This window comes from Cajanus cajan, chromosome 1 (assembly GCF_000230855.2).
Source record: "Cajanus cajan strain Asha chromosome 1, NIPB_CcT2T_4, whole genome shotgun sequence".
NCBI lineage: Eukaryota > Viridiplantae > Streptophyta > Magnoliopsida > Fabales > Fabaceae > Cajanus > Cajanus cajan.
Window position 1 is genome coordinate 61473039 of NC_138517.1, and position 21641 is coordinate 61494679.

Below are 21641 nucleotides of genomic sequence, written 5' to 3' on the forward strand. Positions count from 1 at the left end.
ACATCACATCCAACAAGGAACACAATAGAACAATCAGAAGACAAAACAGAAAACATTCATATTTTGTCTGTTCCTAGAAGCATGCATCAAGCAAGGGATTGGGGGCCAATCATACTACCCAACAATTATTCCCACACCCCCGAGCGAGGTTTCTCACTCCCCTTTACCTGGATAAGCAAAAGACAAAGCTAGAGTGGAATCTGGTTGATCTCCTTCTCTTGGTTCTCCTTGGTCTCCAGAGAGTGTGTCCAGAAACAGTGCTAGAGTGCTCTATTTATGGATTTCAGGAGTGGCCAGAACGGGCCGTTTCAGATTCGAAACGACCGGTTTTGGATCCTTTCATCATGTGGAAAATTCACATCTGAAACGGCCCGTTCTCAAACCAGAATAGCCCGTTCTGGAGATAAGTTTTAACTCACAACGTTCATATTTGGAATGACCCGTTCCCAACTAGGGTTATAGGCTATTTTGGTGGTTTGGAACGGCACGTTCCAGATTGGGAACGGCTCGTTCTAGGTTACCAAAAATAGGTTTTTTTTAGTAGTTTGGAACTACTCGTTCTGGGCTACTAAGTCACCCTTAATAAATTTTATGAAAATTACTAAATCACCCTTAATAAAAAGTATGAAAATCGGGGTGTTACATAAAATATATTAAATAATTAAAACAAATATTTAACAACCCTTACTACTAAAATAAAAATATCAAAATTATTAATAAAATACTTATATTATATTTTATAAAAAATGGGGTGTTACATGCCTAAATATATATTTTATGTTTCTAAAATTTATAAAATTCTATATACAAGTAAAATTTAATTTGAATATATATATTCTATTTAAAATTTGTATAAATAAATAATTTTAAATATATAAGTTATATTTTAGGTTTATGATAAATAATTTATATTGCAGTATAATTTTTAATTATTGATAATTTATTTTAAAAATATTAAAATATGATTCATAAATAAATTAGAAAAGATAAAAACGGAATTAGATAAAAAATTAATAAAAATTCTTCAAAATCCTCTAGTTGAGAAAAAAAATGATAAAAATACACTTGTACAAGATAAAAGTTTGTGCTTAATATATAAGGATTGATTTTAGCATATGTAATGCAAATGATAAATATTTATTTTATATAGTTATAATTTATAATAAATAAATATTTTTGCAATGTTAAATTATATTATAATTAAAATTTGAAATAAATAAATATTTTAAATTTATAAAATATAATTTAAATTTTTAATAAATAACTTATATTATAAGGCAATGTTATTTTAATTATTCATAATTTTTAAGAATAAAAAATAACAATATTATTTTAACTATTATTAATTTTAAAATGTTAAAATTTAATTTAAAATAAAAATATAAAACTTAAATTAAAAAACATAAAACGATAGAAAAAAATATCTAAAAATGATTGATAAAAATAAGCTAAAATTATTATCTATGATAATATAACCTTTTCTAATATTTTTGTATTGTTTACAGAAAATATATATTTTAAAGTATTCAACATATTTTTTTAAGAAAAAGATAAAATTATATTTCTGTATATTTGATTTTAATTCATGTTGAAACAAATCTTCATCCTTGAATAAAAGTTTGAAATTTTACTTTTCTCTCTCTCTCTATATATATATATATTTAAAATATAACTAATATCACTCTTATATATTAACATGAATAGATATCTTGCACTTTTAGGAGTTATTTTAGAACTTTTGTACTTTAATTTCTTATGATTTAATTAATTTATGAATTAAATAAATCTTTTGGTCATTTTTATATTAGAAATAAACGTACAAGAGTATTTTTAAGAGTTACGTTTTTACCAAAATTGTTTAACATTTTGTTAACATTTTATCTAATTCAACTTTTTTATTTATCATATTTATTTATAAATTAAATTTTAATATTTTAAAAATAATTTATCAATAATAAAAAATAATTTTGTTTCACAATATAAATTATCTTTTATAAATATAAAATATAATTTATATGTTTATTTATTAAAATTTTGAATATAATTTATATATTTATTTGTATAACTTATTATATATTTTAATTATTATAAATATATTACTTATAAAATATGCACACTAAAATAAATTATCGGATGTGAAATATACTAGCTAAAATATTAATTAAAATAATATTTACTGATGACGGATAAGTAGTCATGATAAAAAAAAAAAGTTTTATGATAATTAAGTTCGTTAGGAAAAGTGAAGAAACTTGATTAGAATAAGATTATTTTCTTTAAATATTAAATAATCAGATAAGATTATTTTCTTTAAGAGATAAATTATTAGATAAGATTTTTTTAAAATTAAATTGAATTTAATAATTTTTTAAGGGATAAAAAATACACAATATTAAGAAAACAATGTTATTTATTTATTTATTTTTATTTTGGCGTGAATATACATAAATCATATTGCAATATGTAATTTGTCCAAAATTGGCCACTCAAGTTGGTGATTACATTGAGAAAACATATATCAAAAGAGGTAAAATGCTCCCTTAAATAAAGTCTATGTATTTTAACATATTAGTCTCTAGCACTCGAGAGATAAAAAAATAATAATAAAAAAAAAAGATTAGTTATTAGTTACAGTTATGAAACTGAATCATATCTTTAAATAAATTTTATTTCAGATTTCGAAGTGATCAATCATTTCAACAAAACACCCACAATAATCAAACTGGAATTAAAAAAAGTTAAAAGATAAGATAAAATATACTTTTATCTCTTTATCCATGATTTCAAACGATACTGAAGTGGTAACATCCTGTTGAGTTTTCCCCTCTATATATTCATACACCCGTAGCACATGAAGGAGCACATACGCATTCTCTCTCTCATATCTCAGTAACATAGGTGAGAGTCTCATTCCTCTTATGTTCTAGAACCTTGGTGTAGTATGTATCTCTTTTCAGTTTTCACTGTCACTTGCATGTGGATCCATCTTCTTTTATTATTATAATTATTTTTTTCTTCTTCTGTTAAACAACATGAATGAATTTGACAATGTTGTTTTTTGTTGTTTGTTTACTGTTATTTTTGCCTTTTCTGATGTTGCTAAATGCTAATGATTGATTGTACTTGTATTTGTTGACAATATTGTACTGACTCTGTTTCTGATCTCTCATTGTGAAGCTGCATTGAGGAGAAGAAAAAATGGTCAAAATATGCATCCTTTTGGTGGGGCTTACGCTCCTGCAATGTTGGGTAGCCATGGCAGAATCAGAGCACTTCAAATATAAAGATCCAAAACAGCCACTCAATGTTCGAATCAAGGATCTTATGGACAGGATGACACTTGAGGAGAAAATTGGACAAATGGTGCAGATTGAGCGTTCGGTTGCTTCTGCTGAAGTCATGAAAAAGTATTATATTGGTAAGGTTTCTTTTTTGTTTTGTTTTTTGAATAATTATAATGACCATAATATAATTTAAGTCTCAGATTATGTATAAACTAGTTTAGATATAAACTTAGAAGTGTTTCTCCAGAAAAATACTTTTATTTTTTGTAAAAAAAAATGTTTGTAACCTATATCCAACCAGATTCTATATTATATTCAACCCCACTAGACTACACTTACTCTAGTGATTCATTGTGTGTTTTTCTCAACAGATAGTGGGTGATTGGAATTTATGCAAGTTTTTATTTATTTATTTCAAGTAATTTACTTTTTCATTTTTTCATAGGGAGTGTGCTAAGTGGGGGTGGCAGTGTTCCAAAGGCAAAGGCTTCAGCAGAGGATTGGGTTCACATGGTGAATGATTTCCAGAAGGGTGCTTTATCAACTAGATTGGGAATTCCAATGATATATGGGATTGATGCTGTTCATGGCCATAATAATGTCTATAATGCAACAATTTTTCCTCACAACGTTGGACTAGGAGCTACCAGGTAAATTACCTGTCTCATTATATAATTCATAATTGATATGACAATTTTAGTTTCAACAATCATCACTTACGAAATGACCGATTGACAAAATCGTTGGTTTGAGATAGAACCAGAAATTGACATGATTTTTATTTTGTCACGTTGTTAACCACATCGATATTGATTTTTAAATTGCCCAAACCAAATAAACAATGCTTACCTGAATTAACAATTATACGTGGTTGAAAACAACAATAAAAGTAGAATGACTCGTGCCCAAAACGTTATTATTGTCGTGATCAAATATTTATTTCATGGTTATATTCTCATCCACACACTTCAAGTGAATCATATAAGCAATTATTAGTTGTGTTTTTCTGCGTTTTAATATGTTAAGTTGAGAATCCAAACACATAATTTATTGTCAGAAAGTCATAATAATAGCAATTTGTACATGTCATGTGAATTCTTTGGTCGTATATTTTTGCTCTTTTGTTATTCTTTTCTCCACTCTTTTTTTACCCTGTGATGCTGTGACATATTTTAAACTCGCGCTTACAAAAGGTGATTGAATAAAAGTTGGTTACAACTTACAAAGTTAATTATAGTTAAAGCAAATAAATTATAATATGCTTCTGTATCTTAATGAAGTTTAACTCTGATCAAACAGGGACCCTAAACTAGTGAGGAAGATTGGAGAAGCAACAGCTCTTGAAGTTAGAGCAACTGGAATTCAGTATGCCTTTGCACCTTGCATAGCTGTAAGCGAGAACATCCTAATTGATAATTGTACCATATATTTTTTTACCTCAGTCTTACCTTATTATATGTTGAATAGGTTTGTAGAGATCCAAGATGGGGTAGATGTTATGAAAGTTATAGTGAAGATCATAAGGTAGTTCAAGCCATGACTGAGATCATTCCAGGACTGCAAGGTGAAATCCCTGCAAACTCCAGAAAGGGTGTTCCATATGTAGCTGGAAAGTAAGAACTCACACTATTGCCTTAGTCTTGTATCCTTATTTTATAATTTGAGAATTGATCATATAAAATATTGACCTTTTCAGAGCTCCTTTGATTTTATTCTTGATGTCAATTTTGTATTCCTGAGGAATGACAATGATCAATTTATGTTATTGAAATTGCACAGGAAGAAAGTTGTAGCTTGCGCAAAGCACTTTATTGGTGATGGTGGAACCACAAAGGGAATCGATGAGAACAACACAGTGATAAGCAGACATGGATTGCTAAGCATTCACATGCCAGCCTACTATAACTCAATCATCAAGGGTGTTGCATCGGTCATGGTCTCTTATTCAAGCTGGAATGGAGAAAAGATGCATGCTAATCATAATCTTGTCACTGACTTTCTCAAGAACACACTACGCTTCAGGGTAACAACACTGAACTCATCAGGGCACCATTGAATTCAAAATTATGAACGAGTCCTGAAATCCTTTGGTTTCTTGCAGGGTTTTGTCATATCAGATTGGGAGGGAATTGATAGGATTACTTACCCTCCTCATGCTAACTACTCATATTCCATTTATGCTGGAGTCACTGCTGGAATTGACATGGTAAAATATTTCGATTGCGTTGATTATGTATGATATCGCCTTAATTGATATTCCACATAACATGTGTCATCTTCTAATACTTGCTCTGGTAATGCTACAGGTAATGATTCCTTATAACTTTACAGAATTCATAGATGGCCTAACCACACAGGTGAAAAAGAATATCATACCCATGAGCCGAATTGATGATGCAGTAAAGAGGATTTTGAGGGTAAAATTCGTTATGGGACTTTTTGAGAATCCTTTGGCTGATAATAGTCTAGCCAACCAGATTGGGAATCAGGTTAGTCAATCACAAAATGTGTAAAAATTGGCCCGTTTGTTTAATCATTTTCTCCTAAAGACACACTTTTTTAATAAAATAATCAGTTTTCTGCCTTTTTTAAGAAACAATTTCTATCTATATATCCACCATGTTCTGATATAACTGTGTTGTCAATGTAACTCTACAGAAGCATAGAAATTTGGCTAGGGAAGCTGTGAGGAAATCATTGGTTCTATTGAAGAATGGTGAAAATGCAGATGAGCCACTACTCCCTCTTCCTAAAAAGGCTAAAAAAATTCTAGTTGCTGGAAGCCATGCTGATAATCTAGGATATCAATGTGGTGGCTGGACCATTGAATGGCAAGGACTTAGTGGCAACAACATTACCAAAGGTACAAACTTATTTGAGCTTACAAAGTTTGTCTATCAGTAGAAGCAACAAATAGTTGCTTTAACATAAATTTTGATATGATTTTTGTCTAAACGTGGATCATGAATGTAAAATCAAACATATGCTAAATTTGTATTAAAATAGACTCTAGGCTAAAATGCAATATTGACAAGACCTATATGATCTGCAGGTACAACAATTCTTAGTGCTATCAAGAACACAGTTGACAAAGACACCGAGGTGGTCTACAAGGAGAACCCAAGTTTAGAGTATGTAAAGTCCAACAACTTTTCCTATGCCATTGTGGCAGTTGGAGAGACACCATATGCTGAAACAAATGGTGATAGCATGAATTTGACAATCTCTGGAAAAGGGGCAGACACCATAAACAATGTGTGTGGAGGAGTCAAATGTGTGACTGTGATCATCTCTGGTCGTCCTGTGGTTATACAGCCATATGTTGATGTGATTGAAGCACTTGTTGCTGCATGGCTTCCAGGTTCTGAGGGACATGGTGTCACTGATGTGTTGTTTGGTGATTATGGTTTCAGTGGCAAGCTTCCAAGGACATGGTTCAAAACCGTTGATCAGTTGCCAATGAATGTTGGAGATTCTCACTATGATCCCCTTTACCCATTTGGATTTGGCCTTGAAACCAAACCCCACAAAGCCAATTAGGAACTGAAAATAGTGGCTTTTTTTTCCTTAATCTTGCTCTCGAGCTCCCAAGTAGTATAACAGTTTGGACAGAAAGAGAATGATAGGGATCTAGAAATTTGTACATGTATTAATTTATATTATCTATAACATGATGCATTTACTTTTCAATGACTCATTGCTTAATAGTTTCATACTTAAACGTGTTTGACTTGAAGTGATTTAGGGATGGGAAGACTTCTAGTTTCCTATAAAATGTGTAAGTGAAGAAAAAACACATTGTAAAGTCTTATGGGAATAATCGATAATCTTAAAAGCAGTTTGACAGTGAATGATTTTGACAAATGAAAAGTTATGTTAAGTGTGACCCTGTGAAGTGTCATAGAGTGCAACTGTAACCCCCTTCTAGATTATAAATATTAATCCCATTTAATTAATAAGGTTAATAAGCTTTTCTATAATTATGAATAGAAAAGATACTAAAATACACAAATAATTATTCTAAATAAAGTTCTATTATATAATAGTAATATTACAAAGGTTTTAATATAAAATTACTAAAAAATACAAAATATTTCTAATATATCCATCATAACTTATAAAAATGATGAATTATATATAATATAAAATTACTAAAGTTGATTATTAGATATTTTATTAACTTTGTAACATTATGAATTACATATATCGATTAATTATATATACAAGTACCTTCCTATATTTTTACTCACCGATGGGACAAAGTTAATAGCTCATTAGCAATGATACCTTGATATTTATCCATTTACATTGCTACTTTTCCAAATAAAATAAAATTTTGTTTGCCCACGTGTCTAATAGCTCATTGAAATTTACGGTGTTAGAACATTAAACATTAGCAATGTATATTTTGTGAAAGTGATCAAGAAAGGAAGATTTATAATCATGGAATAATAGAGTCTATTACAATGGGTCTCCAAGTACATGAAGTAAAGCAAAAGTGCAACAAGATATTGAAAAGCGAAGAACAAATGGAACAATGAAAAGCTAAAAGCATCCCGAACAGAAGATAAACAACATATAGAAAAGAATGTATGTGTATAGTATATGACTAAAACATGACAGAAAATAAGGAGCCAATCAGAGGAAGCAAGAATCAAAATCCATAGTAGAGATGAGAGTGTCAAACTCCAAGTGAAGCAGGGGAGGTTCAGTTTCAGGGGGTGGTGGTTGAAGGTGGTGGAGAGAAGAAGGGGATGGAAGGAAAAGTGGCTGGAATGGTTGGGATTGATGGAAAGTTTGGCAGTGAAGTGGCTGGAAGTGGTGGCAGAGTGACCTGTGGGACACTTGGAATGTTAGGAATGGATGGTAATGGGATAGTAGGCAAAGGTGGAACATTTCCCTGAGGCAATGTTGGAACTGTAGGCAAAGGTGGCAATGTTGTTTGCAACAGTTGGCGTACTGCTAATGCCATGTCCATGCTTGAGAAGGAAATAGCAATGAAAAAGGCCAAGATCATGCAACTGTGGTGAGAGGCCATACCTGGTTATGTTATAACTTTGATTTCAATTAGGCAGCTGTAGATATCCTGAAGAGGAAGTGTGCATGTTCCAAAAGACTAGTGGCTTGCCTTTTATAGACATCACATACATGACATGAGACCCTTCTGCCATTTCTTGTTCTTGTTAGCTTACCTTCCTTAGATTAAATACCTATAATGGTATTGAACTACTGTGTTTTTGTTGGTAGTGGTTGGTTGGTTGGTTAGTGGCAACAGAACAAATTCAAAAGTAGGATATCAAACCCTTCTCTCTCTTTGAATAATTCCACATATATTAATTTATTACTTATTATGGTTTACTATGTGTTTGGTAATCCAACACTTCACCATTCATGTAGTAAATATCAATCACTTCAAAACAAGTACCAACTAAAGTAACAAAAGCAATATTGCATAAAAATTCAACAACATTTACAGTGCAGCATGACAATTCAATCTCGAAACCACAAGCTTAAAGTTCCAAGTCCAAATAAGTAAACAGACTCAAGAAAAAGAGAGAATCTGGATGAGATACCTATAAATTCGCCATGGCCTCCAGTTCACAGTCCAGAGGATGAAGATTGAAGAACGAAGCCAAGCCTAAGACCGTGAAGAGGATCCTGCAAATGACGCACGCGAGGAGAAGCACACGGTCCATGCCTCTTCGTCCTCCTCCTCACAAACAACGCGCTTGCACCTGATTACAAGCATAAAAAGAAACGGTGATGATCGCAATGATGCATGGAAATGCCGAAGCGGAACCGACGGTAGCTTCGCTTACCTCACTGTTGCGAATTGAAATGACAGCTGCATAGTGGTGAATTCAGCGGAAATGAGTCATGGCTGAAGCAGCTAGGGTTTTGGAGAGGGGGCTCAGGCTCAGCCAAAGCTACTGTTCGTAGTGATCAAGCCTTTAGGGACTGTGTGAGAGATACTCGCCTTCTTGATATGGGTTTTCAGGGTAATCCATTCACATGGCAGAGAGGAAACATGATGGTGAGGTCGGATAGAGCACTATCAAATATGACGGGGCGTCTCCTTTTTCCTGATGTAGAAGTCATTTAGCTCCACCCTTTCAAGTCCAACCATTCTCCTCTATTACTTCGTTTTTCCCTACATTTGGTGTCCTAGAACGAGCCTTCCTTTTATATTTGAGGCTGCATGGCTAACTCACAAAGACTTTCTTAACCTTATTAATAGTGAATGGTTTAAGTCTATCTCTTGGAATTATAGATTAATTAATATGCAAAAATCCTTGATCGTCTAGAATAAGAACACGTTTGGAAATGTTCCTATCGGAAATACTCTTGTTATTTCTGCTAGCTAATCTTTTAAGTCTTGTAAATTGGCCAAATTCTGTCTTCGATTGGTGGGGGCAGTACCTGTAACGGCACTCCATGTTCAAGTCAGTACTCGGTACAGAACAATAAATACTATAGTTTTAAATAATCATACTTGTCTTTTATGTCCTATCAGTCTCCTATTTATAGTGACATATTTGGACCTGATAAACTTTCTTAATTGACCTGGATAATTAGTAAATTAAATCTTAATTCCTGATGACATGGATGTTTATTATTTAATTTGCTATTAACGTGTCGTTGCCATTTGATGAGTTCCAAATGGGTGTGTTGCGAGTTCTTAACGTGGCCCCAACCCAACTTCACCCAAATGGTTGGGCCGTAATGCAAGCGTTTCGGGTTCTTTGTAAATATCACTATATAAAGCCTACTGTGGGTCTCTTTCTTCATTTTTTCTACACCCTCCATCAAATAAGAACATGAAGTGGGTGTCTCCATGCGTCGAACAAAATTGAAAAATCTTCTTTGCATCATATGGGGATGTTGAAATAAGAAGACAAATGGGTATTCAAAGGGGATGTTCCTCCGACGCCTGAACCTGCAACAGATGAAGATGGTGTTCCATCTCATGATGAAGACCAGCCACAACAAGTGGAAATTGAACCTGAACGGGAACAAGAACCGGAGCCTAAAGCATTTTCTCCGTTTGAGCAAATTATGATTAACAAGCTTGATGTGGTAATGGAGATGTCTAGGAAGCACGAGTCGTATTATTCGGACATTCTTGATCGGTTTGATAACCTTGATCATGAGATTAACCGAATTAAGGCTCAGCTTGGGATGCAAGTGGACTCGGAGTGATTCTAGGAGCTTTAGTGTTCTGTTCTGTTTTTAAAAGTTTAGTTTAAATTTCTAATTTTGAATTTTAATTGGGTTGTAATTGTTTTAATTCCTGAACGAATTTGGTTATCTTGGTTTATCTTGTTTTGAACAATTTAAATTCTGATGCAATATAAATTTCATTGTGATTATATTGTGTTTTGGATAATTTGGTTGCAATATTCTGGTGTGTATGTTGTTATGTGCAAATAGTAATGCATATTTGCTATGTTTGCTGTGATGCTTAGTTGATGTATCTTGTGGCTGAGATATTGTGTTTGAAAGAAAAATCCCTGATACAAATTCTGATGTTACTTTGGATTAATTGGAACAATGCCTATAGTTGGTTTTGTGGCATTAATTTTGAGCAAATGGTTCTTGTGCATAATTCAATACATGTGAAATCTGGACATATGAATGTATCTGGTTGTTTTTGATGATGTCCAAAGGGGGAGAAAGGTTTTGAGTTTGTTTTGCAGGACATAAAATGTGAAAATACTGGTTTGCAAAACAAAATGGCTTGTATAGTTTGTCATCATCAAAAAGGGGGAGATTGTTGAGATTCATAGAGTGGTGAATCAACTCAAACCTGGAGAATAAAGGTTTTGATGATAACAAAGTATGGATTCTGAGAATCAAAGCTGACCAAGGACATCAACAAGTCAAAAACAAAGTCAAGAAGAAAATATGGCTACTATGATGTGCAATAGGGATAACTCATAAGTTGTATTGTTTTTAGCCTATTTTGCATGTATGTGCTTTGTGCATAAGTCAATCTTTATCTAATTTGACTAAGAGTGAGTATGATGATGAGTTAGATACTTGAAAAGTTATTTTGAGATATAAAACAGAGTTTTTGAAAACTGACTCAAAATAATCGATTATCATTAAATATAATCGATTATTCCAGTAACAGGTGAAAAGGATGCCTTGCTGTAATAATCGATTATTTGTGAAATAATCAATTATCCCAGGAATCACTCTCTGGAATAATCGATTATCCTGCAAAATAATCGATTATTCCGTTCTTGGTTGATTTCCAGAAATCATGAAGAACAAAATAATCGATTATCTTTTAAAATAATCGATTATCTGATTCTGAAAATGTTATAAATAGTTTTCATACTTTGAAACTTCAGAACAGAGAATGAGTTAACAATCAAAAAGAGAAAAACGTTTTTGTGAAGTCTTTGTGACCTTCTTGGAGTGTTTTCTTTGTGAAACCAAGAAGTAAAACATTTGTGAAATGCTTTGAAAAAGATCATCATCATCATCACATTCTTGGAAGAGAAAGATTTACATTTGCTTCTGAATTCACAGTTTGATTTGTTCAGCTTCTAGGTGAATTCGTTCCTTTAATTCTTTTTGAATAATTGTAAATCTTGAGTAGGTGTCTCAAGTGGTAAGGAATTCTTGTAGTGGATTTCTACAAGAAGTCCTTTCTTGGGGTCAAGAAAGTGGTTATCTTAAATGTAGGAGTATATGCATGTGTGGTATGCTTGTAAAACTTCTTCATTGAGATAGTGGAACAAATCTTGATAGGTTATGATTGAGGACTGGATGTAGGTCACATGTGGAGTGGCTGAACCAGGATAAAAGACTGTGCAATCTTTTCTTACCCTTATCTTTTACTTTGAGTAATATCTTGGTTGTGTGTTAAAGGGAATAATCTTGATTAACATGTGTGTATGCACAACATTGCTTTAAACTAAATAAAGGTGTTGCATATTGATTATTCTTAACTTTGAACTTTATCAAAGATTAATCAAGAAAGCATATAGGACTCATTCTCATTAGCAAGTCTTTCAAGGAACTTTTTTGAAAATTCATATTAGAAAAGTTTAACTTGAAATAAAGATCCTAAGAACTCTGAAAATTTTTAAAGTGTCATAGAATCTAATTCACCCCGCTTTTGGATTGAGTCATTCTTTTCTAACAGTTCCATCATATCGTTTTAGAGCCAAAATTTTCCAATTATCAGGCAACTGCACACTGGTGACCTCGGGGATGAATGGCGTCTTCCCTTGTCGTCTTTGCTGATCGAGCGTTATTGTCGTCACTCCAGCAGGTTGGTTGGGGATTCTTGTTTCCTTATACCATCTTGAGGATTCCCCTTGGTCGTGTGTAGGCCCGGTATTTGGGATGCTTTGCGATGGATGCCATGAGCGATTGTCGCTTCTAAGCTCCGCTTTCTCTTTACTCAAAACAGATAGTTCGCGAGCATCCCTTTCTCGAAGTCTCCTCAACTCCAACATCTCGGCCTTCAACTGTTCTATGGCTGATGACGGGTCGGCCAGTTGTGAACGGTCCTTGTATGATTCCTCCATTGCTTCTTCAGTTTGATTTGTCTATTTTCTGGGTTCTCGGGGCATCCCGAGGTTATCGACGGTTGTTTTTTCTTGTTGACTTTTGGTTGCTCCCATCTCATTTCAAGGTCGAAAACTGTTTCGGTTTCGGCCCCATAGTGGGCGCTAAAATGTTCCTATCGAAAACACTCTTGTCATTCCTGCTAGCTAATCTTCCAAGTCCTGTGTATTGGCCAAATCCTATCTTTGATTGGTGGGGAGGGTACCTGCAAAGGCACTCCGATGCTCAAGTTAGTACTCGGTATAGAGCAATAAATACTGTAGTATTAAATAATCATACTTGTCTTTCATGTCCCATCAATCTCCTATTTATAGTGATATATTTGGGCTTGATGGGATTTCTTGATTGTGACCTGGATAATTAGTAAATTAAATCTTAATTCCTGATGACGTGGGCATTTATTATTTAATTTGCTATTAATGTGGGTCAGATTAATCATGAAGATAACACATTTTTTATTGGCCGAGTACGTGCTCGGCTTGTGCCATTCCCGAATACGTATTCGGTTGACATCCTACCCGAAATATCTTCTCTTAGGTTCTAGGATTTAAGTGTATGCTCGGGTCACGCCAAGGCCGAATGGGCATTCGGTTTGCATCATAGCCGAATGGTTTATGTGTTGTTTCATCAATCAATTTCTTCCCAGCTTTCTTGTCTTCACATGTAGGGATTATTTGATTTATCCCCTAGTCAAAGGAGTTGTCCCGTTCCTAATACAGGAAACATCTACTCAACCAAAACTAGAAATTCAACCCTTTTTCTAAAGAATCTTCAACATTATCTTTGGAAAGAGTATGAAGAGGTATATGCAGTAGAAGAACTCCTCTAGTTCCAAAAGTCCCGATGTAAATGGCTTCCGATGTAAATGGCTTCAATATAGAGACAAAAACATGCACTTTTTCCCTTAGGAGAGAGAAAAATAGGGTTGAAAGTCTAAAGAATGACCAAGGAGAATGGATATCAATGAAGGAGGAATTGGAAAATACAGATACTAATTACTACAAGAAGCTTTTTAATAATACTAAGCCAAATGTTCCTGTCCTCCTCACCAAATGTTTTCTAGAATTAAGTACTAAGAATTCTACAAAGTTCAGTAACCGCATTTTGAAAGAGGAGGTTTATAATGCTATTAGATATATGGGAAATTTCAAAGCGCCTAGCCTTGATGACCTGCCATGATCAATAGTTTATAAAATATTTAGGTTATTTTTATTTAATATATTAATAAATAGTTTAATATATTTCATAATATAATATGTAACGACCCGTCATGATCCCTACACTATAAAGCACAACAACTACCTTAAAATCATATATTAGAGTAAGTACAATTTCATTAAGTCAAATTAGGCTTTAAAGAGGTCAAGCCGTAGATCCCTTTTTAAGGCATAACCTATTCTCATCCCTATATGTCATCCCTTCTATGGATAAGGTTTGAGTGTCTGGGTGTTTGATGCAATTGATTAATTTAATATAAATTGATGTTAGATAAATGTCCTTTGAGAATATTAAAAATAATTGACTAATTGGATTGAAGTTTTAAGTATTAAGACAAATTAAAGAGGGTTATGGAACCATAATTTGCAAGGTTTGCGATTCTATGAGGTGAAAACTTTGCAATGGCATTGGACGCACATTTAAGGCATCTAGCATGGTGAATGTGGTTCTCCACGCTATGGATGGAGAGGGTCATGCCAATCACATGAGCCACAAGGAGGTCTCTAACCTCTCGACATTAGGCGAGAAGTGTCTAGGAATGGCAACGGGGCGGGGCGGGTACGAGTTTCATGATACCCGTCCCCGTCCCCGCGAGCCAAACCCAATCCCGTCCCCGTACCCGTACCCGTACCCGTCGGGTATGTGATTTTCATCCCCATCCCCGTCCCCGTCGGGTATCGGGTATACCCGTACCCATACCCTTACCCATCAATTTTTTATTTTTTATTTTTTGTAAAGAAAAATAATATATATATATTTTTTATTATATTATAATTATAATTATGTTATTTCTCTATCTTATATTATAATAAATAATCACACATAAAAAATATCAAAATTCTTTAATATAATTAAATTGAAAGTGGGTATTAAATTAAAAATGGGAACGGGGACGGGTATGGGTACGGGGCGGGTAAGTACATACCCGTACCCATACCCATACCCAATTTAATATATCAGGTTTTACCCGTACCCGTACCTGGTCAAACCGGGTATTTCCCGTCAAAATCGGGACAGGTTTGGGTATTACTCGCGGGTACGGGTATATTTGCCATCCCTAAAAGTGTCTAATGAGATGCCACTTATGTGACACCCATTCTACCCCAACACATATAATATAAAAATATAAAGAAATAGTTCCCCAACTCGGGTAAAATGGTTCACAATTAAAATACTTCTAATATCCAAATAATTTCAAACAAATATTTATAAAATATAAGTTGATAAAATTAACTAATAAAGAAATATAAAATCCAAGTATAATAAAATGAATAATCTAAAACCTTTTGCCTAGATGCCATACTATCAGAGCAATCTCATGACTCAACTATTGACACCTTGAATGCCACCCATGTACATATCTTCCTCATCTAAAAACAACCACAAACGTACAGTAAGAAAATAAAATATTTATATAGAAAGCATATCACAAAATTCCACAAAATAATCTCAAAGCAATATAATCCATAAACACAAATTTCGTATGTAACGTTACCTATGGAATTTTTCGTAGGTAACGTTACCTACAAAATTTTCCGTAGATAATGTTACCTTCTCTTTTAAAATATTATTTTTATAAATTAAATTTTAACATTTTAAATAAATTATTAATTAACTTAATATATTTATTAAATCTAATAAAATTTTAAAAATGTATTTATTCTTGTTTTATTTTCTAATTATCAACCATTAATAAAATACTAATTTAAAATATTATCTAATTATATCATAATATTTTCATATCTAATTTTGAAGTTAGCAAAAAAGCACATAGAATGGGGGGGGATTGAATATGTGTGTGTGTGAACAAAGGTATTTAAAAAACGTTTTCGCTATAGTAGCTTTCTTCATCCAGTGCACTTTTTATTATCAGACGGTTATGCAGATTTGCTTAATAGAGTATTACTACGTCTGAAAAATGTATCGTCTGCTGTAGGAAAATATAATAGTAGTGATTAAGATTGCTTGTATTTTTCCTTTTTAAGATAGTTTCGTTTAAGGATAAGCAGCCGATGAAACTTCCAGTGTAACAAGTTTATCAAGCAGACTTATAGTCTTCGTCTAATAATAGTTTTAAGAAGAAGTAAACTTGGAACGAAGTTTTTCACAAAGATTTAATCAGTAATGAAACTTTGCGTCTAAGTAAATAAAGGGTGCAATCAATTTATACTGGTTCGCTCATCTGAGCTACGTCTAGTCTCCTTCAATAGAAGGGTTCCACTATATATATGAAATTAAGCACAATGAGTATTGTCGTCCACTCCTGGACTTGAGTATTCTCGACCACTCCTGGCCTGAGTATTCTTAACCACTCTTGGCTTGAGTATTCTCGACCACTCCTGGCCCGCCAGCTTCACTCACCAACGCTAGTATTCTTACACCACTTCTGGTCCAAGTATTCTCGACCACTCCTAGCCCGTCGGCTTTACTCACCAACGCTAGTATTCTCAAACCACTTCTGGTTCCCCAAGTATTCTTGACCACTCCTGGCCCGCCGGCTTCACTCACCAACGCTAGAATTTTCTTATCAGTCTCTTTTGGCTAGTAGTGAGTATTCTTTGACAAGCCCCTCCGGGTTTTACAAGTATTCTTTCCCTAGCCTCTTCAGGCTTTACTACATTCGCTGAGTAGGTTGGGTTTGAGTGTTTACATAACTCTCACAGAGAGGATTGGGAATTTCTACACTCACTAAGGTTTGCTACCTTAGTCTTATAGAGACTTGTGTTTGAGTGTTTGGGTTACTCTCATGGAGAGGATACATAGGTGTACAACACTCACTAAGGTTTAGTCCATCACTGACATTTCGAACACCTTAGTATATAGAGATAAAAATACAATATAACATTGTACATATGACTATGTATGCTCATCTCTGGTCTCTGTCTTATGGGCTTGATATCACTCTTTTTCTTTCACTCCACGAGCCCAGGGCAAGGCATATAATCATTCTTTCGTTGCTTCTTGCTTCACCACTTCTTGTTTGATGATATTACATATTTATAGGCCTGTGAAATTTTCCCGTTGCATATGTCCGTTGAAGTATATATAGTCGTTCACGACTAGTTTTATTTCTTCATTTAATGCATTTCTTTTTGCATTAAATGTTGCTTCCCGTTTATAGACAATGCGTATATTTTTCTCTGTCCTATTGCAGCAATGTTTGATTTTGTTTGAGACCAAGAAATTATTTGTATTTTTCTGGTCTTGTAGAAATATAGTCGTTGTCCTCTTCTGAAAAAGTAATGTACTTTTTCTAACACATGCATGCTCTGCTTTTGTGTACTTTTCTTTGTTTCTTCATATGCATTTTACATTGAGCGCTCTGGGATATTTATAGAGGATACCTTCACTTATTTCTTGAGACGTTATTCTTTGTTTGCTTGCGTCCCAGTCTTCGTCTTCATTTGATGGTCCTATGCACTTCAGGATTGACTTGTACTTCAGCATCTGGGTTTAGTGTTTTGACTTTTCTTTGGTCTGATTAATAATGTGAATGACCAAATGTTGTTTCCTTCTAGAGTGTCTCTCAGTCTGTGTTGACTTTCATCTGATGTATGATTGACTTCCTTCTGGCCTTAGACACATCCCTCGTCTGATTTGTGCTTTAGAGTAGCTCCTCTTGACATGTCTTTGTCTGATTATTTTGTGATCATCTTGATTATTCCTCATAGTCTTCGTCTGATAGCTTGGTGTCTCATTCTGGTGGTAGTCTTCTTCCATCCACGAGCAGGCTTCGTCATTATACTTGATTACCTATCATCTGATTCTTTCATTTGATTTGTATAATCTTCATGAATTGTGACATTTAATGCTTTTGACTTAGCATTTAATGTTTGCTTGCTGAATCTGCACTTCTCGAGATCTTTTGTACTTTCTTGGTACTATTGTTGCAGAGGTGTTGTCTTTTCCCGGTTGGTAGGTGTACTTGCTCTAACACACACTGTTTTGATTTATGGATAAGCGCTCGTCCATTTGTATTATCTTCCTTCTTATACTTTAATGACTTCATATGTTCTTCTAAGAGTGTGGACGTTAGGTAGTTTGTCTCGTTGTGTCTTCAGACGCAATCCAGCTTTCGTGATCTTCGTATGTGTATTCGAGTCTCCGTCTAATTTGCTATTATAGATACATGACTCTATCTAGGGTGTTTTAACTTAGTTTTGCCCATCATCCATGGTCATGTATCGTCTAAGTCTCCATTATCTCCCTTCTCGTGCTGGTCTTGATTCTCTTTGATTGTTTGTTCTTCTTGTCTAACATCTTGTCAGCTCTTGCCCTGTTCTTTACTCCTTTGTGTAGGTGTCTTCATTTGATGCATTTCCCTTTGTTTGCTCAGCCTTTATCTGATGCTTGACTCATATCTCGTGATTCTTGATTCTGGTGTGGATGTATGTTTTCCATTCTTCAGTTTGCCTGTACTTATATTAGAAACACTAACACACTTGTTAGTAATAACAATAAGTATTATATTTGTCTCATTCAAAATCTTGTTGGGAAGTTCTATCATCTTCATCTGACTTAACAAATTTAACGTTACCTACAAAATTTTCCGTAGATAACGTTACCTTCTCTTTTAAATTATTATTTTTATAAATTAAATTTTAATATTTTAAATAAATTATTAATTAACTTAATATATTTATTCATCTTAAATCTAAGATATAAAATTCTTTATTCTTATTTTATTTTCTAATTATCAACCATTAATAAAATACTAATTTAAAATCTTATCTAATTATATCAAAATATTTTCATATCAAATTTAACGTTACCTACGAAATTTTCCTTGGGTAACGTTATCTACGGGATTTTCCGTAGGTAATATTTTGTAGATAACTAAAAATTATCTACAGAAAAAATTCTGCAGGTAATATTCCGTAGATAACTAAACATTATCAACGGAAAAAATTCCGTAGGTAATATTCCATAAATAACTAAAAATTATCTACAGAAAAAATTCCGTAGGTAATATTCCGTAGATAATAACAGTTTTTCTTGTAGTGAATCTCATGACTCAACTATTGACACCTTGAATGCCACCTATGTACACATCTTCCTCATCTAAAAACAACCACAAACGTACACTAAGAAAATAAAATATTTATATAGAAAGCATATCACGAAATTCCACAAAATAATCTCAAAGTAATATAATCCATAAACACACAAATTCCATCATCTCATCACAATCCACATATGTACATATAAACAAATTTCACATATACACCATGTCACACATCCAACACCAGATCATGTACACGCCCCTACTGATGCATCACACATTCACATCGTGTCACCCACATTACTATGCTAGTGCATTCCACTACCGGCAGTGATATCACTCATACAATTGTACTTGACACATCACACGTCTAGTATTGTATCACGCATACGACCATGCCCCCAACAACACATAAATAGCATCGTATCACATGCATGCCCTTATTGATAGAAGAAGTAGGAGAAGTGAAGATTGAACTCCTCCTAAGCTCCTCCTAGGCACTGATCCTCTTCAATGGAGATGACACCGAATTGATGAACACTTTAGAAGGATGATTCTTGGATGGGATGAAGGCTCAAGCCTTGGATGGAAGCATCCAAGCTCAAGAATCAATGGAGAGCTCACTTCAAAGAGAAGGAATAAGGTGAATTTCCTAGGGTTTTGAGGTGAACTCTTGGTGACTTTGAAGGGAGAAACTCGGCACTAAAGGCTCTCAAATTTCATATATGATTCAAAGTAGTACAAAATGGGAAAGGAGGGAACATATAAAGCATCCGAAATTGGCTCACACTTGGCGCCAATGTGAAAAGCCTCACATGTGGCGCAAAGTTTTGAATTCAAATTTGAATTTGAATTCAAAACTTAACTCACATGTTAGGTCCGGTCACTTGAGAGCTAAATGTACATTTAGGTTAGATTTAAGTGGCATTTAGGGTTGAATTTGTGTCACACTTGTTCAGCCAAGGTGGCGCAAACAATGTGACTCCAAATTCAACTTAAATGCAAGTTAAATTTAACCTAATGTTGCCTATTCCTTTGATTTAATAATTCCTCCTTAAATCCTAAACTAATGACCTAAATACAATGGTCAATGAAATACAATGGAAAGGAAAAATTAAGAGAATGAAAATGAGCCTAATATTGGGTATCAAAAGCCCAAAGCCTAAGAAGCCCAATTATAAGCCCAAAAGCATAAACCCTAATCTATGGTCAAAATACAAGACCAAAATCAAAGTAACTTCCTATAATAAGAAATGCAATAAAACATGGTGTTTATTCAAGTAAGGTCCAAGTGAGAAGCACCCTAGGCCCACCAAGCCCATTAGGCCCACTAAGCTCTGAAGCAGACAAGTCTTCAAGTAATCTCCTGGCCATAGCTCTAGTGGTTGGGCCTTTAGCCCATGCTCTTCCATCACTTATAGTCTAGTGTCACACATATGACTATGCCTAATCATCACATAATAGTTCACATTTCAATTCCACATCACATGTACAATATAGATAAATCCACACAAAACAATGGTTCACATACCCCTCACAATTCACCATGAATTCACATCACATGATCATACATATATGAACTAAATCTACAACATAATATCTAAGTTACCGGACAAACAAACAGAAGGGGTGTAACATCCCGAATTTTCTATTGGTAAATAGTTAATTATTATTTATTTTATATTTGTGGAAATTATGTTCTTATAGTTATTTTAATGGGTTTTATAGAATGTTTTAAAGGTTTTTAATAATTATTAGTATTTTGATAATGAATATTTATGAAAATTCTTTTTGTAATATTTTGATTTTTAGTAACCCAGAATGAGCCGTTCTCAAACTGGAACGGGCCGTTCTAGACTACTAAAATGGCATAAAAAGACTAGGTTGGAACGGGCCGTTCCAACACACGATTTTATGAGTAATATGCAATCCTAGAACAGGCCGTTCTGGTTTGAGAACGAGCTGTTCTGGATATGAAATTTGCGTAGGACGAATGAGTCCAGAACGGGCCATTCCGGATTCAAAACAGGTTGTTCTGGCCACACCTGATGCCTATAAATAGAATGTTCTAGCACTCTAAAAATGCATTTTTTTCACTTTTGACCTTTTTTCTTCTATACTCTCTGAAGACCAAGGGGAACTCAGAGGATGAGATTAGCAAGGTCTTGTTATGGTTTCAGCTCCTGCTTATCGAGGTAAAGGGGGAGTGAGAAATCTCATTTTGGGTGTGGGAATATATGTTGGGTAGTGGGATTGGCCCCCAATCCTATGTTTGTTATATGCTTATTTATGAGAGATTTTTCCCAATTACATATGTTTCTTCTATTTACTCTGTTTATATGTAAATATAAATGTGTAATTTGAGATCTTTATGGGTTCCCGTAGGAAATCCTAAGGGACATTGGTAATTATAAGAGGCAAATTTTAAATGTTTTCTGTTTTACCTTCTGAGTTTTCTGTTGTATTCCTTGATGTTTGCTGAGTGTAAATATGAGTCTAATTTTGAAAATAAACAAGTTTTGATATGAATTAGAGTGCTCTGTGAGTTCCTG

General features: G+C 33.8%; 1 protein-coding gene and 1 long non-coding RNA gene across 6 annotated transcripts; one reads left to right on the plus strand and one right to left on the minus strand.

Moving 5' to 3' along the window:
- Window positions 1-2659: 2659 nt before the first annotated feature.
- Window positions 2660-10218, minus strand: LOC145950282 (uncharacterized). 5 transcript variants are annotated; one of them, XR_014428347.1, is made up of 3 exons: window positions 9104-9508; window positions 8858-9019; window positions 2660-3177 (listed from the first exon to the last, which is right to left on the minus strand). It is a non-coding gene; the product is annotated as an uncharacterized LOC145950282 (long non-coding RNA). The 5 variants fall into 5 exon arrangements; XR_014428346.1 differs by lacking the exon at window positions 2660-3177 and adding an exon at window positions 3251-3388; XR_014428345.1 differs by lacking the exon at window positions 2660-3177 and adding an exon at window positions 3253-3391.
- LOC145950278 (uncharacterized) lies at window positions 3199-6824 on the plus strand. The gene is made up of 9 exons (XM_083061361.1): window positions 3199-3418; window positions 3730-3934; window positions 4584-4674; window positions 4752-4897; window positions 5064-5307; window positions 5386-5490; window positions 5591-5773; window positions 5943-6147; window positions 6337-6824. The coding sequence occupies exons 1-9, from the start codon at window positions 3199-3201 to the stop codon at window positions 6822-6824; spliced, it is 1887 nt and encodes a 628-aa protein (XP_082917487.1).
- Window positions 10219-21641: the final 11423 nt, after the last annotated feature.

Coding starts and splice junctions, on each gene's coding strand:
- LOC145950278 (XM_083061361.1), top strand. CDS start 3,199: ATGGTCAAAATATGCATCCTTTTGGTGGGGCTTACGCTCCTGCAATGT. Junction 4,675..4,751: donor CCTTTGCACCTTGCATAGCT/GTAAGCGAGAAC, acceptor TATGTTGAATAG/GTTTGTAGAGATCCAAGATG. Junction 5,308..5,385: donor AGAACACACTACGCTTCAGG/GTAACAACACTG, acceptor GGTTTCTTGCAG/GGTTTTGTCATATCAGATTG.